At 43.1% G+C, this 17,678-nt stretch overlaps 1 protein-coding gene across 13 annotated transcripts in view; it reads right to left on the bottom strand.

The window, feature by feature from the left end:
- Positions 1 to 9,497: 9,497 nt before the first annotated feature.
- Positions 9,498 to 17,678, bottom strand: part of Ints10 (integrator complex subunit 10) — a 30,071-nt gene continuing 21,890 nt past the window's right edge. For 4 of the 13 annotated variants that reach the window (XM_052752415.1, XM_052752416.1, XM_052752417.1 and 1 more), the window contains exons 15-18: positions 16,247 to 16,409; positions 14,982 to 15,075; positions 12,045 to 12,122; positions 9,498 to 9,887 (exon numbers count right to left, since the gene is read on the bottom strand). In XM_052752415.1, coding sequence (XP_052608375.1) covers positions 9,731 to 9,887; positions 12,045 to 12,122; positions 14,982 to 15,075; positions 16,247 to 16,409 — 492 coding nt within the window. In that variant the 3' untranslated portion in view covers positions 9,498 to 9,730. Of the gene's footprint in view, positions 9,888 to 11,735; positions 13,123 to 14,981; positions 15,122 to 16,246; positions 16,410 to 17,678 lie in introns of those variants that run through there. The other 9 variants (XM_052752412.1, XM_052752413.1, XM_052752414.1 and 6 more) reach the window with 6 other exon arrangements.

Genomic DNA, 17,678 nt, shown 5'->3' with positions numbered 1-17,678 from the left:
CTTTTGATCAATCACTCATAGGCTTTTCACTGGAGAACTCTTAAGTATGAATAGCCCTGTCTTTTCTCTTGGCCACTCAGTGTCCCCGGAGACAAACTCATCACTTTCTGACATGTGGCGGGGCAGCTGTCCCTCCTAGACCAGGATTATAAAAGAGCTTGGAATGTCCCAGTGGTGCAGTATGAAGATTCACGTAATCCTTTCTTTAAAATTAATTTTTTATATCAGCCTACCAAGTAATGGGTTTCAACATGGCCTCCTCATGCATGCGTGCCGTTATCCTTTGCTCTTATTCCCTCTCCTGACCCTCTTCCATCCCCCCATCAGGCCCCTTTCTCTCCCTGTTAGTCCCCCTTGTTTTCTTTCACACATCTCTACCATCCTCTCCAATTCCCACCTTCCGTAAACACACACGGACGGTTACATACATATACACATAGAAGCATAGGATTTGGAATTTAGGTTCCGAGTATGAAAGAACAAATTCTGTTTGTCTTTTCGAGCTGGCTTATTTTGCTCAACACAGTGATTTCTGGTGGTAGCCTATTTCTTGTAACTGTCATGATATCCTTTTTCCTTAGAGTTGTGTAAAATTCCATGTGCGTCTGTACCACATTTTCTACAGCAACCACACGGTCATCTAGACTGACTCAGGAAATCTCCAACAAACTCAATCTCCTCTTGTGAAGAAAGTCCTGAAGAAACTAGGAACAGAGTGCACATGACTCAGTACAAGAAAGGACATACACAGCATGTATACCTGTAGCCAACGTTATCTTAAATAGGGAGAAAACTGAGAGCTTTTCTTCTAAAATCTAGAATACAAGGGTTCCCACTCCCTCTGCTCCTATCCAACATAATGTTCAAAGCCTTGCCTAGAATAATAATGGGAGGAAACAAAAGATAAAAATAGGAAGGAACGAAGTCAGATTATCCTTCTTTGCAGATGACATGCTCTCACAGTTAAAGCGTTTAACTATTCTGCCAGAAGACTCTTTCTTCTTCTTCTTCTTCTTCTTTTTTTTTTTTTTTGGTTTTTGAGGCAAGGTTTTTTTATGTAGCACTGGCTATCCTGGAACTCACTCTGTAGATCAGGCTGGCCTTGAACTCAAAGATCTGCCTGCCTCTGCCTCCCAAGATCTGGGATTAAAGGTATGTGCCACCACTGCCCATTTTTTTTTCCCAGAAGACTCTTAAATCTGATAAACACCCTCACCAAACTAGTAGAATACAAAATCCATACATAAAACAATAAAAACAACCAGGGAAATTCCTTTTCTTTGTAGCTTCAAGAAATAATAAAATACTAGGAATAAACCTCTACAACAAAAACTTCACAATACTGGTGAAAGAAATTGAAGACACCATTAGAAGGAAAGACTTCCCAGGCTCACGGACAGGCATAATTAGTACTGTGGAAATGACTATATTACTGAAAGCAATCTACAGATTAAGGGTAAGCTCCATTAAAATGCCAATGATGTTCTTCACAGACCTAGAAAAAACATCCTAAAATTTATAGGGAAGTACAGAAGTCCTGAACCTAAAGCAAAACTCACAGAAAGAGAAAATGTTATAGATATCACAAACCTGATCTCAAATTTTATCATGGAACTGCAGTAGCAAAAACAGTATGGTACTGGCATAAAAACAGACCCACAAACGGAATAGACTCGAGAGCCCAGGATGAGCCACAGCTACAACCCCTAATTTCTGATCGAGTCCTCAGGAATGTGTTGCCCCTGTCGGCTTCCGGCTCTGACATGAGTGACAGAAGCTTCTCCTCCACGCCTTCCTCAAGACACCCTGGATCCTCGGAAGCCATCAGCCATAACGTGTCTTTCTTCCCTGAAGCTGCTCCTGTCAGACACTGTGTCTCAGTGACACGAACGTAACACATGGGTCAAAAACAACGTGTCACTCTACAATCATGTTAACTAGCAAGAACTGGTTGTGTTCATTTCTTGGCCACACTTCAGTCAGTGTCCCTTGGGTCCTGCTGTCTCCACTAGGCCTTGGACTTAGTCTGCTGAATCCAGATTCTGAAAAGAACTTCCCTAGGCCAGTTTTCTAAAATCTACCCCTGGCCTCAGTATCTAGTTAACCCCCCACCCCCACCCTGACCCTAGTTAACATGCAGTCAGTTTGCTCTGCTCCACCTCAAGCCTCATACCTAGCCCAAGTTCCTCTTAGCTCCACAGCTTCCTCACTTGCCTACTGGTTACCATCTCCATTTGAATCCAATCTCTTCCACACTGCAACAGGCTTGAATAAAATCTGTCTTGCTATTTTTAACAAGTACTGAAAAATAGGCTTCCCAGAATAGTACCCGGGGAATTATTTCTTTTCTAAAGCTCAGTAGCCCTCACAAAATGATGAATAGAAATAGAGTTTTAAAGCAGAATAGACCAAATGCCTAAAGGATAATTGCTTCTTTTTGTTTAAAATAAACTGCACCTTGTGAGAAATGAGGATGCTTGTGAGAAACCTGTGAATCCTGAAATGAGAATAAACTTCCTGGAGATAAATAAAGATAATTTACATGAGGAACTGACATAATTTCTGCTTCATCTTTGCATTCTAATGGCAGAGTGGAGTAAATACAGTGAAAGCTGAAATGTGCGCCCCAGAAGCTCCAAAGATTTATCACTTAGCCATTTATATAATAAACACTTCCAAATGTACAGTATGAATGATATTACAAGACAAAATGCAGACAGGGAGATCAGAAATTCAGGAAGGTGGAACTAGGCTGTGTGTCCACAGTGAGAACTGTGGCTGGCTTTGGAACAAGACAGCAGGTAAGAGAGAGGCCTCCGCGGAGCCAGGGGTTCCCTTTGTGACAGGAACACTGAATTCATCGGGTTAAATTGGAAAATCCACTGTGTCATAGATTCATGATGTACAGTTTTGAGTTCTGTATTTTAAATTTACTTTAAAAACTCACGTGCTGGAAGTTCTGAAGTTTAAGTAAAAATCAGAGGTAGAAATGGTGTCATCAGGTCTTTAAGTTTTCCAGGATTTTCGGTCCCCATATGATTAAATTCTTTTTTGAACAAGGGGTATTAGGTATCTAAACCTAGTATGAGAAAGAAAAAAAAAAATACCGTTTCAGGCAACTTTGTAATTCTTTGAGGCCGTTAAAACAGTATAAATCAGTTGACAGCCCAGGGCACTTGCGTTGTAGTATAAGCATCACAGTGGCTGGAACTCCCATTGCTTCCACAGAAACTCTCACCGTATCCGCAACGACGCAATCTTTCCTGCAGAAGGAACTGAACGTGTGAGCTGCTGCAAAGACCACTTTACATGCTCACACAAACAGGCTGGCACACCTTGTAATTAAGGACTGTATGTCCCCGAGAGTCACAGCATCGAGGTTGAAATCATTAGGTGAGCCTGGTAAATGGTTTTCTTCAATTTTCAGCAGAAGGAAGACAACGTCAACCCTTCCAATTTATTGTTGTCTTTTTTTTTTTTTATTACATCTAACCTCTTACCCTTTTTTTTTTCACATAGTAGAGTTGGGATTTAAATAATTTTAATATAGGCTTAAGCACGAGAGTTAGAGAAGTGCTCCAAGAGTAAGGCAGACAGGAGAGCGCAGGGCTCTCCAAGAAGAGTTTTCTTCAGTTTCATTAGCAAGTTCTTAGGTTTAATTGGTGGTGGCAGCCCTGGGGAGGTGTTTTGTTTTCTGATGCTGCTTATCTCCTAACTGTTCCAAAATCTTTGCAATTTTGGTCTTTGGTTTCAACTATATACACAGACTTCTTGGAAAGTAAAGTAAGACAAACTTCATCATCTAGTTCATAAAGGAGGATCCAATTATTCATTCAAGGAGGAGGCTAAAGTTTTAGAAAGGCCAGTTAGAAATGTATCTTGGACTGACGAGGAGGCTCAGCAGTGAAAGCCCCTGTCACCGAGCCTGACAAATAGAGTTTAATCCCCAGGAGGACCCACGTGGTGAAAGTAGAGAAACTACCCCAGCAAGCTGTCCACTGATGCCCCATGTATGCGGTGGCATGTGTACACCCACACACATAAACAAATATAATTGAAAACTTTTTTGTTTTGAGGGTTTCACTCTGTAGTCTTGGCTGATCTGATACCTTGTTATATAAACCAGGCTGGTCTTGAACTCACAGCCTCTGTCTTCAGAGTGTGCTGGGATTAATGGCATGTACCGCCACGCCTAATATGATAATTTAAAAAAGAAGTTAATCTTGTGCCTTAAATATGCATGTTAAATAAAAATATCAACAATCACCAAATAAATAAATTCTGACCACTTACACAATCAGTTGTGATAATGTGAATCAATTGCCTTTTTTAGCAACTATAAGTAGATTACATCTACAATTTCTAAATACTCTTTATAATGCTTCTATGAGATAGCATGATAAATGCTTTATATTACACATTCTAAAAGGTAACAGCTCTATTACTTTATGGGTAAGGAAACCTGTAAGGAATGGCTTGTCATTGCTCTCAGGACACTCATATCATCTCTGCCCCCAAATGTCATGCTTTCTTTGATTTTCTGCTGAGTGACAGGGAATTTGAATGGACTCCTGATCAACAGTGGCTATCCTTCCTTAAGTGATGTGAAGGGTCCAAAGAAGTTCTGTCAGTTCCTGCACTGCAGTGTCTTAGGGTAATGAGTGCTAAAGACATCCTTCCCCTTTGGTGAAGGAACATGGTGGTGAGATCAGTAGACATCAATACAGCTTCCACTTGTGTGTGTCCTCATTCCTCTTTCTACGGCAGTCTGGGATCTATGGGAGGTCAAGTCTGGCCGGTATAAAATAAGAAGACAATCTCAGAGTCAGGGAATGGGCTGACAAGGGCTGAGGAAGTCATTTGAGGGGACAGTGGATTTAACTCGGAATGTCTCATTTGTATGTCTGTTGGATCCTGTCCTACCTCCACATGCAAGCACCACAGCCATAGCCTCTTTGCTTATAGAGGACACAGGCTGCAGAAGTACTTATTGCCACCTGGAAGCCATCAAACATTTCTTGCTTACTGGCCCCTTTGCAATGCCCCAACTCTAAGTAAATAATTGATTTAAAAAAACTTACATTGTTCATTTCTTCCATTGATCACGATGTACCCAATGGATTGCCTGCCAATATTTTTAACAAGTCCATTTGACCATTACAATTTTGCCTCCTTAGTTGCTAACAAAATAAACAGAGTCAAACAAGGTGTTTTAAGTATAAGCTTCAATCATTAAGGCAAAGAAAAATCTATTAAAATCATCATATTCTTTTCCTTAACTCATTGAAATAGCTTTCAGTTTCCAAAGGTGTTATAAGAAACAAAGGTAGCAATTATTTTATAAGGAGAACATCTCTCCCTAGATAATGGTTTGATTTTTAATCATGAGCTAGAAATACTTCATTACCTTTGTCTTTACTTCTAGGAGGTATCCTTGAGGGAAAATGATTAACATGTCAGTCTAAATTTACATCCTCCCACCCTAGTGAATTTATATGTTGGTCTAAAGTGAGACATAGGGCACCTACAGTTGTATATTCAAGAGAGATATTCAATGCATAAATTCTCTAAACGCAAGCTCTTGCTTCTGCGTTGTGCTGTTTGCCTTATGTGAAAACTTATAGACTACAAGTAGACAGTGCTAAAGAAGCGAAATGTCTTTGTGAGGCATAGGAGAGCATATATTCTGTTGTTCAAATAGGAAATTTCTCCCAGAGGTTCAAGTTGCTTGCACACTGGCCCAGCTGGTGGTGCTGTTAGGGAAGGTTGTAGAGCCTTAGGATTTGGAGTCTCACAGAGGAAGTGAGGTCTTAAAGCCAGGCCCCATTTCCGGTTTACTGTTTCCCATTCCTGCTGCCATGCTTTCCCTGTCATAAGACTGTATTGCCTCAAACTTTAGGTCAAAATGAACTCACCTCCCTTGTGCTGCCTGTATCAGCTATTCTGTCAAAGCAATGAGAAACATAACTAATACGTCCTGAAGATGATACAAACAGATACCAATGAAGATCATCCCGGGGTTCCTGGGCTATTATTGAATTGTTTCTCCCCAAAATGCATGTTAAAATCTCACAGACCAGTTAGTTTTGGTGAGGTCATAATGGAGTATGACTGTTGTCCTTCTGGAAGGGAATATGTCAGGAGACAAGGAGAGACTAGGAAAGTGGGGATTACTGTTCGCCAGATGCTCGTCCAAGGCAAAGGACTCAACTGTAAGTAACAGGAGAGCAACCCTGAGATTGGATCTGTATCTCTACAACTGTGAGATAATAGACTTCTGTCTTTGACACCCAGTTTGTTATCCTGTTATAACACTCTCGGATGCAAATACCCAGGGTCTGAGCAATGTGTACAGAAGTGATTTAAAAAAAAATCATCTGAGCAATTTGTGAAGTGTTAACAATTTCAAAAAAAAAAAAAAAAAAAAAAAAAGCCCTCACGAGGACGGGATAAAAAAGGGAGGTTGAAAGTGGGATGAGGACCATTCTGCTGGATTCCATCTATGTGGTATGACTACAGCAGACACATGGAGCTGCCATCTGTTTGGAGAACTCCCCATCAGGGCACTGGAATTTCACCATGACAAGCAGATGGTCAATCATCTTTGGAGAGGCAGAAATGAAGCCCCTTTTACGAAGATGTGTGAGTCAGCTACTGGTTCCTTCTGACGGGGATGAGCTCTGAGCCACCACAGAAGCTAAAGCCAGAAAGAAAAAGGGGTTGCGGGGGAGGCCAAGATTAGAACTTTGAGTCTACGGAGATGCAATGACCATGAGCTGTTAACTCGGTGAATGTAGGAATGGAGCCCGTCTTGTTCATAAGCACGCATCAACAGCACAACTAAAAGCATTTCTTCCACCATCTTTGTACACATATGTAACTTGCATTGATCATACTCACCTTTTCCGCAGTGCTAGGAATCAAAGCCAGGGCTTTTGAAGATGCTAAGCAAGATTCCACCACTAAGTGAGGTCCCCAGTCCTTTGTGTGTGTGTGTGTGTGTTATTATACCTCTATGTGCCTGAATGCCTTCTTTCTACAAGCATACAAGAGGATTTGATACTTCTCAATCCAATAAAGTCAACTTCATCTTTCTGGGTCTAATAATAACCTCTATGTACCTGAATGTGTTCTTTCTACGAGCATACAACAGGATTTGATACTTCTCAATCCAACAAAGTCAACTTCATCTTTCCGGGTCTATTTAGCAGGTCCTGTCTCTGGAAGGCCTCATCAACACCTCCCTCCGCTCTTCTTTCATGTTTCATCTCTAAATATCATTGACTCAGGCTTTTAGTCTCAGGGATCTAATGGTGGTCTCCCACTTGTCAAGCTCTGTAGGTACAGACAGCATCCTTAGTCTCTCCTCTTCTCTTTAGATAGCTATTCCCAAAGCACAACACAACACCAGCATGGGGAGCTCTCAGAGAAGGCAACAGAATGGCCGGGTCTCATTCCCACACCAGAAACACGAATCAAGCACAGATCACAAGTCCCGTGACCTCAGTGCGGAGACAGAACCTAAGTCGCAGGTCCTCACCCACTTATTAAACCCACTTCACAGTTTTGTCCTGAGAAAAATATATGTGAGATACACAGCATAAAGCCTAGAATAGAGCTAGCAAATGTTAGTACTATTTATTATGATTAAATTAATAGCTGACCAATGAGACTCTGAGACATTAAAAAAGCTAACAGCCGCTTCTACAGCTTGGCCTATCAACGTTAATTTTCACCCAATTTGTGGTGAACTGATCTCAGCTCCAGCATGACCCTTACCTCAGGTTCCAGTTCTCGGGAAAGAGTCACTCACAGCATCCTGAGTCACAGAAGTGTATTCCAGGCAAAAAGCCACTTCAGGGCTTAGATTGGAAGGGAAGTAGGGCCAGGCTGTGGGAAAGGCCATCCAGACCCTATTCCTTTTACTTTTGCTTAAAACCATTGAGGTACTCTGTTTAGTATTATCTTGAGTTCCAAATTTAACAAGAAAACAAACAAGAACTCTAAGGAGTCAATGCTGTATTGAATTGATGACATAACTTTCTGCCATACTGGGCTAAGCAGCATTCCAAAGCATGGCAACAGAACCCCAGGACAGACGCTGGGCCACAACATGTGGTTATTGACTGTGCCCTAAGAAGTTAACTCAGGCTCTTGGAGGCCTGGCGCTACCTTCCTTGACAAGCAAGTCTCTGGGCAGCTGGCTGGTTGACTGAGTTCTGATTAAATAAAGACCTGTCATATCCTTCTTCATCAGTCAGTTTTCTAAGGGGTAACTTACCACGAGGTTGCCCCTTGACAAAAGGAAAGACTCTCCACTGTGCTCAAGGTGACCCTGAAATGTCGCTCAGATCTTACCTTGGCACCCCATTAGGAATGTAACTTTAAATACAAACTATTGCATGACTGTGGTCCTTTTTTTTTATCCATTTTTTCACTCCTTTTTATTCTTTTTATTAATGGAATATGGACAATGATACTCAAATCACGAAATCACTTTATTTTTCTCCCAGATTACTATATTTTAAAGGTACTTGCTGGGACCCATAAAGGCTTTTCAACAGGAAATAGTTAAATGAAATAAAAAATAGAAACCTCTACTGACAGTCTATGAACAATCACCTTTAACTGTATGAAACACTAAATTAACACAGAGTTAGAACCCGTGTGAACATAATGAATGATCTTTAGGTGACACTATTCAAACCATGATAGTTGATTTAGCAAGAAAATCCCTTATGCTTCAGTAGCTTGTCGTTTTTAGAAAACACCTGCACTGGGCAGTGGTGGCGCATGCCTTTAATCCCAGCACTCGGGAGGCAGAGCCAGGAGGATCTCTGTGAGTTCGAGGCCAGCCTGGTCTACAGAGCGAGATCCAGCACAGGCACCAAAACTACACGGTGAAACCCTGTCTCGGAAAACCAAAAAAAAAAAAAAAAAAAAGAAAGGAAGAACACACCTGTAAAACCACCTACTCTGTGGCATTATACAGCACCCAGGAAACGTAATTCTGGATATGAGGGGTGTGTCTGTCTGTCTGTCTGTCTCTCTGTCTGCACATCCAGGGCAGGGCAGGGGTACAGGTGACTGCCAAGCAGTGTTGTCTGGCTCCGAAGGGCCAGGAGGGCCCACTGGGCCACAATGACTTCCTGAGGCCTCAGCAGAGCCCCACACCTTTGCTCTTCTCCCCTATTTCCTGGCCTAGCTTTTCAGAGACTCTGGAGCACCATACCTTTAGTGGACTGTCAGCAGGCACCGGACAGGCTCGAGTTCAGTTTTGCATAAAACGAAAGGTCAAATGTTATCTTGTATGTAACACTTACCCAAGTGTAGCAATGAAAACACACCTGTGGTCATGGGAGACATCGTCCGTTGTGTATATAATAAAATGCATTCCTCCATTCAGTTGTAGTGGATTTCTGCCCCCTTGCTGTATGCTTAGAAAAATAGAAGACAAATGTACCCTACTTGAAACTAGAAAAAAGTTTTTTTTAAACTTCAAATTTTAGGATTTTTTATTTACAAAATGGATTGATTCTTGTTTTATACAAATTAAAAAACCTGAACTCTTAAAAATAGAACTAATTTCCCACACCCTTGAGATAGACTTCTAAGCAACCCAGGAAGTTAGAACTTGGTGTTTTCCTTCTTCATCAGTCCTGGTCAGGCAGCACTTGTCACAGCTGTGTCTTCGGGTCACACAGCTGAGCTGAGGGCGGCCAAAGGTCTCTCAGGTCAGGGTCTGAAGGAGCAAGATCTTCTCATTAATGCAGAAGCGATGCAGGACCACCATCAGGTTCTCACCACAGCGGGAGACCTGGCGCTCCATGGCCAGGCGGAAGTCCTCCTTCACGCCTTTGGTGATGCCGCGAGTGACTGTGTGGTGCCTGAGGTCAGCGACAGGGAAACAGAGAGAGACCCCGGTTAGAAGCAGCAGCATGGCCTACTGTTACCTGGGTAGGAATCAACCTGCCTCACAGCTAAGTGTAGTCACACATTTAAACCACATTTAAAAAGAAGAGCTGCAACCAGATAACCACTCCTGTCCATTCTTCTCGGTCTCAACACTACGCAGATATCTTTCCTGCCCTAGACTAGGTCATTTTACACAGCCAATGGTCAGTGAAATGTCACCTGCTTCACCTCTGAACTCCTGAAGCTCACACAATTCAGTGCCCCGGGTTGCTTTAGGTTCCATCCTGACTAGCCTCACCGTGCTGGAGACCAGGCCACAGACCACAGAGAGGCAACAGTAGGAAGAGGGACCCAGCATGTCCTAGCCACCAAGGAGCTCTCTGGCAGGGCCTTGGTCCAGAAAAGCTCAGGCTTCCACACAACTGCTGGGGTCCTGAGTCAGGCCTATCCCCATGGAGCTAGGACAGGGCAGACCCATGAGTGCTGTGTCCATCCAGACTACTGTAGAAAAAGCAGGGGGACCTGGGACCCTGACACAGAACTGTGTCACAGAAGAGTAGAGTTGTTGAGGTGCTTGCTAGTCTGTGGGTGGGTTAGTGGGAGCAAAAGCCAAGAGGTGTCTAACTGGGCCCCAAGAGCCGTGCGTTAGGACAGAAAGGACAAACAGAACCCCATAGAGTGAGGACAACAAAATGAACAGAGGAAAAGAAAAGTCCAGCGAAACTCAGTGGACTCAACCACAAACAGAGGAGTTTTGGCTGCTAGTTTGGTAATGTAACAGTTTTAGATGAACAAAACCCACCTCTGTTCCCCACCCCCACCCCCTAACTCTCCTGCAAGTCACAAGGTTTTCATGTAGTGAGAAAACAGAGGCTGTGACTATCACCCTAAATGCTTCTGTTTCTAACACACATTATTATGTAGAAAGTGATCAGGAGTCACCACACTGCAGTGCAGTAGTAAAAGATGTCATGTGACATCTTCTTTTGGACTAATGAACACAGAACAGTGTGCAACAGCCCACAGCCACTGTAAAAGGCTGTAGGAAGCCAGCAGGGACCTGAGAAAACACAGTTCTGCGTGGACGCTTTAAGTCTGGCTGGTTAATTCAGTTAGGTGTCAGTAAGGCTGACGGGCTGGGTGCTGCTGGGCACAGATAGATGCACACTGCTTTATGTTGACTTGAGATACTGCTATTCTGGGTTCCCGGGCTGCAACCCAAGACTGGACCAAGTACAAGTTACATGCAACTGCAGGCCATATTTCAGAGGACAAATTCTCCCCTAATACTACTAAAGACAGTTAAATGTTATACTCTGCTTGCCAGAGGATTGTTTCTGTACATTCACAGATGCACAACTCAATTATATATGCATCAGAGTCCCTCTACGCAGGTCTGGATGATGTCAATGACAGTCATGCTCCACACGCAATGACGGACTGCACTGGTCCCCTACAGCCTGGGTACGTAGCAGATAGGTTTGAGTAAATGCACACTATGATGTCCATGCAATAGCACAGTGCATGACATGTGTGTCCCTGGTGTAAGTGGTACATGACTGCAGATAGCTCTTGTGGTTTAAGAACAGGAGAATCTAGCTAAATAAAATGGCATCATTTTAGCTCATTAAATATTGCCAATTCAGAAGGTAAGGTCTGAAACTAAGCAGCCTGCTTTAAGGCAGGGAAAACTGTGTGAATGTCTGTTTAGAGCAAAAATGTCCTGATCATTAATATGGAAATCCACAATAAAAGTTTACTTGTGGTACATGTATGTCAACGTATTTAAATATTCATGACCCCAAACCCTGAATTTTATCCCAAAAGAATCGCAGCTTAGCACTTCCTCTAACATTCACTTAGTCTAATTCAGTTTTAGCAAACTTGTTTCTTCCCCCCAGATCCATAATGATTTTTAAATTCGACACAAACACACTGGCAACTCATGGAAAAAATTAAAAATGTTACAGTATTTACAACCAGATGGTTTGCCAAGGAATGCAGAACAAATTAAAAACAAATAAATAAAGCATGAAAAAGAGCACCGAGGGACAACGAGCTGAAAACCATGGGCGGGAAAGCATGTTGACAAACAGCACACTATGAGCAGGTGTTTTTCCACTTGGTACCTGTCAGCAGTCTGTATGCTGGGCTGAAGCACAGGTAAGAATTCCTGCTGCAGTAACCCCATGGGAGGGCTAGAAGGCCTTTAAAAAACAGCAAACAGCAGCATTCAAACACCCACACCAGCTCACCCTGCACTGCAAAAACAACACTCCGGAGAGGATACACAAGACTGGAAAGCGGACTGTACAGAAACTTGGACCTCCACAAGCCCCTGGCCGTGCTGTGTCTTCAGGGGGACTGGGAGAAGCTGAGGGCCCCACCGCACCCGCTGCTGGTGCCAGTCTAGAGGCATCTTGGCTCCTGGTCCCAGAGCTCTTCCCACTTGTGATTTGGAGTATAAAGGCATCAGTGAGGAAGATGGAGATGAGATGGTAGTGGGGAGGGGTAACATCTGAGAAGATAGGACTCAAAATCCAGCCTGCTTCACTCACTCTTCTCCTGCCCACGCCGGTCCCAGAAGCACACCTGGGGACACTGGCTAGCCGCCTTAGCAGGACTGAAGCCCCAAACTGAGAGGCCCTTCAAAGAGGACTCAGAAGGGCTGGCAATGTTTTCGATAAAGAAAGGGTGTTTGAGACTTTGGGGAAAACAAGGCTGGGAGCCATGGTTTTGCAGAACTCTGTAATGAAGATTTAGTATGTTAGCTGGTAATGCCCAGAGATTTTTTTCCATTTTGATCCAGTCTAGTGCGACTATGGTTCTGCGGCTATCAGCATGGAAACAGTTCTCTAATGAACACACGTCAGAACAACATATCTAGCGAACAGCGAAGACCTCTGTCTCCTTCTGGCCTGGCACCAGGTGCCGTGCTGTACTGTACCTGCTCGCATCCGAGATGGTACAGCTAGGACGGTCTCACAACCTTACCCCAGGGGAGGAGAGGCACACTGCTCCCAACATCTCTGCCACTCCTCTGGAGGGACCACCCAAAAGGTCTGCAATGGCTTCAGAGAATTTGTTTGGAACCCAAAGGGAAAAGGAATATAGATAGTTTTATTCAAGAGTCTAATCACACCTCAGTCAGTCAAATCTCTGTCTTACGCAGTTTGATTCTCTTGGCGTCATTTAGATAGAGGTTATCTGAAATACAGATTCAAATCCATGGTGAGACCCTCACAGAGAACATTCCTACAAGGTCAGGTCACTAGTTAACAATCCCTAATACTTTTTCCAAGCTGAATCAACCATGGTTTTTTAGGAGGCTTATCTTCTACAGAAAGTTCAAGGAAGTTCAAGTTAGGTTGATCAAGGTGGGAGAGCCCTGGAAAGCAGGACGGATGCCTCCTTGGACAAGCAACCTCTTCCAGTGCCATTATCTGGGCAAGTGATAGGTCCTCATTTTAAATTCCAAGTCCTAGGGACCATGAGCAAGTTAACACTATTCAAGTTAAGAAAATATGGACAAAGAAGAAAGGCCTAGTTACACTGAAACCAGAGATTCAACTGCTGAGGACTGTAGATGCATTCCTTATACTGCCACAGACAGCTAAGCATTCTGTAAGTCATGTGGCAATCCTCTGCAGATTGATCCCTCTGTTGAAAGAGTTTGCCTCTAAGACCATATATATTATGACAACTTGAATGGTCAGCTTTTAATGAACTAAAAAGCTTTCTTAAAGATATGTTTGTATAATCAATTTTGGGACCCAGATGGCCCTATCGAAAACGGTTTACATGGGTTTCCATATATAGAAGCAATCTATTCTCACACATGGTTAACCACACTTGGAAGCATGTAGTTACTATTCTCCATGACTTTGGTTCATAGTCAAAGTAGTCGATGGAGAAGTGGAGAGGACAGTGTCTAGGACATCCTGATTGAGCAGTCTACAAAGGGCCTCTGATGCTCCTAAACACCACCTCAGTTCCTTATTGGAAATGTCTAAGACAAGCAATATCACTTAGAAGATAGGGAGGGGATCTTGTGTTCTTTAGGGCAGATTCTACTGGGCCCTACTCTTGCTAAGTCATAATAAGGAAGGAATGCTCACCATGGGCCAAATTCCTGAGCTACAGAAATCCAATATAAGCATTTCTTACCTCACTCCTCCAACACCCTTAGGAGTCTACAAAGGCAGAGCAAAGTAAGGGCTATCTATGGCTTTTAAAACCTAAAAAACTTGCTTCTGCCAAAACTGAGGGATGACCGAGAAGATTTCCAGTCTCAGCAATGCATTCTTCCTGCTCTGGGTTCAGTCTCTTGGCCTAACTCTGACACTGACTTACAGACACACTGACTATGCAGGAAGCGAAGAAGGAAGTGTACAAACTGCACATGGCACTCACAGGAGAGAGGCTCCATGAACCAAACTGCAATGAGGACTGAGGATAGAAGCAAGATTTATGAGCTATTTAAAAATCATGAATGGTCGCTAACTTGGTACTTCCACTTGAGACAACCTGGGGTTTCTGTAGTGTCCTACGGGCTAGGGGCACACCCGGGACCAAGCACGCCCACAATCATTTTGGGGGGCAGGTGTGTTTTAGAGGCACTAGAACCAGCTAATTCACTTTGTGCTACATAAGCCACGATGAAGCTTAGAAGGTTTTAAGACAGAGTTCTAAATAAAACCTGTACGTTCCCCCAATCCAGTACAATGTTAAGCATGGCTGCTTTCAATTAAAATCTCTTTATGCCTAACCAGAAATGAATATTAAATTTTGGAAAGGAAAAAGCATATAGAAAATTCTCTAATAAAGGATTTCAAAAGTAACAAAAATATCCCAATTGTAGCAACATTTTTTTTCCAGAAATGTAGCTAAGAAATGTAGCTAAGCTTTTAAAAGACACCTCGAATCAAGCAGCCCTTCTAAAACAGAGACCAGGTTTGGATTCCTTTCCATTAAATTTCTGAAAGGTACAGAAATTTACAAATAAATCATGCAAGCACATGAAAGGGGAGCATACAGCTTCAAGCAACAAAAGAACATCTGCTTACTTGATCAGCATTCCTTGATTTGGGAGTAATTCCAGGTGAATCTTCCCTCCTTCCTGGGTTCTTAAATAAGCAAATTCCTCCAGCATATCAATGTCTTCGGCCACATTCAGGTCAACCAACATGTAACAAGTTGCCCTGTTCTCCCAGGTGAGGAAACAGGCTCTCAGCAGATGAAGGACCTGCCTATTATTGCCCTCCAACTAACAACCAGTCAGTTCTGGAACCAGGTACTGATCTTTACATTAACCAACCTGCCCTGTAAAAAGAACTCTTTGCATGAGTTCCGACAGTTACACAGCGGGGCTGGCTGTGTAACTCAGTGGCATCAATCTCCAGGCCCATCAGACTGAAAAGCATTAGCACATGATTTTCCTACGGAGATAGTTAAACAGATTCTACATGGCCGTAAGAGAAATTTCTTAGTAAAAAATCAGAGATAGTAGGAGTGGGGAGGATGGTCTGGCTGACAGGACATGAGTCATAAAAAGAAAGATTATTTCTTCAGACCCAGCACACAAGGTCTTGCAGATGCTTCAAGAAAGGTAGTGTCTGAGAACTCAGAAAATTCCATATGAAATGTAGATGATGCATCCTTCTGGGGGAAAGTTTTATAACTTTCATTAACCTTAAAAAAAAAAACCACTGCTCAGGCACTGGGATATATATAGTACATGTACCCTGAAAACTGAGAGGATGTATTATGAGAGGCAATGAAATGAAAGCCACCAAACTGGGGTGCACCCTCAATTCAAAGGTGGTCTGCCCCTTACAAACATGTGAAGTCAGGTGCTGCCCATCTCACAAAGCACCCCTGCCTCCTTAGCATAACCTCTGGCAGCTAACCTCATTAGCATAACCTGATGGCACAGGCCCAGCGCTAAGAACTGACCCCAGGGGCAGCCTCTGTCCAAGGAGAGGCCACAGGGGACACTCTTTCCATAGACAAAGGCCAAGAAACTATGGTAGTCTGTGCTGAACCAACTGCTCTAGGCTTGGCAAGAACTTGTAGGCTATTCTAACTGGAAGCTTCTAGGCTGCCTTCTTGGAAGTCAGCTAGAAGTGAACGACAGCCCTGATTCCTTGAACTCTTTGAAACGTCACTGACTTTCACAAAGCAACTGCCACAGCTCCATTTCTAGTGCTCAGTCCTTCTCCTTTCCCCACAAACAGGAAAAGCAGTATCTCTACTGAGAATGGTTCATCCTGTAGGATGCACTCGTGCTAAACCTTCAGAAGGGGTTGTGCTTCATCCAGAGAAAGGATACTTGTAACATAGCTGAAGAAGTTCTCATACTGGAAATTTCCTTGCTGGCAAATCTTACTGATGGCTTTCAGGAAAAGACTCTCCCCCCGCGGCCACTCCTGCTGGAGAAGTACAATCACGTGGCCCAACGCCATGTCATCTCTGTTGTCCGTAAAAGCCCTCAGCTGTAAGAGAAAATTTTATATACAAGAAATAAATCTAGGAAATCTAGGGCATACCAACTATCACTTCCAAAGAGGGGCTCCACATGTCAGTATATTCTATAAATCTTTATTATTAAGACAACAGAACTGTTGGTGAACACCATACCCTTCTAAGGAGGGTGGATTCTAAGGAAGCCCCAGGTTCCCTCTGAGGGCTCGGCACATGAGGCTGACAAGTCTTTAAACCAGAGCTGGACAAGAATAGGTGAGCTGGGAGTTTTTGAGTTTGAGAATGAGGGATAAAGTTGAGTATTCCTACACAATGAAGAGAATAAATAGGTACTTCTTGTTATTTTATTCTTTTTCTGTTCTATTCATCAGAGACAGGGTCTCATGAATCATAGGTTGGCCCTACATTTGTTAGATAGCTGAGGATATTCTTGATCTTCTGATCTTCCTACCCCTACCTCCCAAGTGCTGGGATTATAGGTATGTATCACCATGTCCAGTTTATGCCATCCTGGGAATTGAACCCAGGGCTCGTGGGTGCTGGGTAAGCACCCTACCAACTGAGCCATATTCTAACCCTATTAGTGATATCTTTTAGGAAACAACTGTGAGTAGAAAGATGGGCAAGAAGCTGTAACAGAGGGGCTTGAGAAGATGGTGCTGGGAAGGAAAGACAGCAAGCAATAGGTGTGAACTACAGGAAAGGCTAAAGGTCTGTTTGCTAGGACAGCTGCATAAAACCACACTTCAGATGGCTTCTTCGATGCCAGCAGCTCTAGCGCTCAGGTTAGTGTGGGACCATTGCATAAAGCGGAACCCAGCACAGTTACCTGTTGCACACAAGCCTATGAAACAGCGACAAGCCCACCCCAGGGCTCGACTCCACTGCAGCCAAGGCTTGCGGTGTCTTCAAGAGTCTCGGAAGCTTCCCCGTGCTACTGGGCCTTTGCTGGTGCTGACCCTCATGTCTAAAAGAATTAATTCCTCATACATTTACGACCCCAATATTTATTTTGCCTTCTTCTGTAGCTAATACATTCTGATTTACACGATGTCAAAAACTTTTTACTGTATACCAGCCGTAACAGGCAAGGGAATTTGTCTGTCCTCCCTACTACTTACTACCCATATCCTTCTCAAGGATGGGTCTTATTTTCTATTCACCTTTGCCTAGTGCAGTTGAACTAAAGAACAATCAAACAAACAACAAACAAAAAAAAAAAAAAATAAAAAACCCAAAACCAAAAGAACACTTGTTAATTCCTAGCCCACAAAATTTTC

Source organism: Peromyscus californicus, unplaced genomic scaffold, assembly GCF_007827085.1.
Source record: "Peromyscus californicus insignis strain IS unplaced genomic scaffold, ASM782708v3 Scaffold_23__1_contigs__length_62951481, whole genome shotgun sequence".
NCBI classification, from domain to species: Eukaryota; Metazoa; Chordata; class Mammalia; order Rodentia; family Cricetidae; genus Peromyscus; species Peromyscus californicus.
Note: the sequence above shows the minus strand (reverse complement) of the source record. Positions and strands in the feature narration are given on the sequence as shown.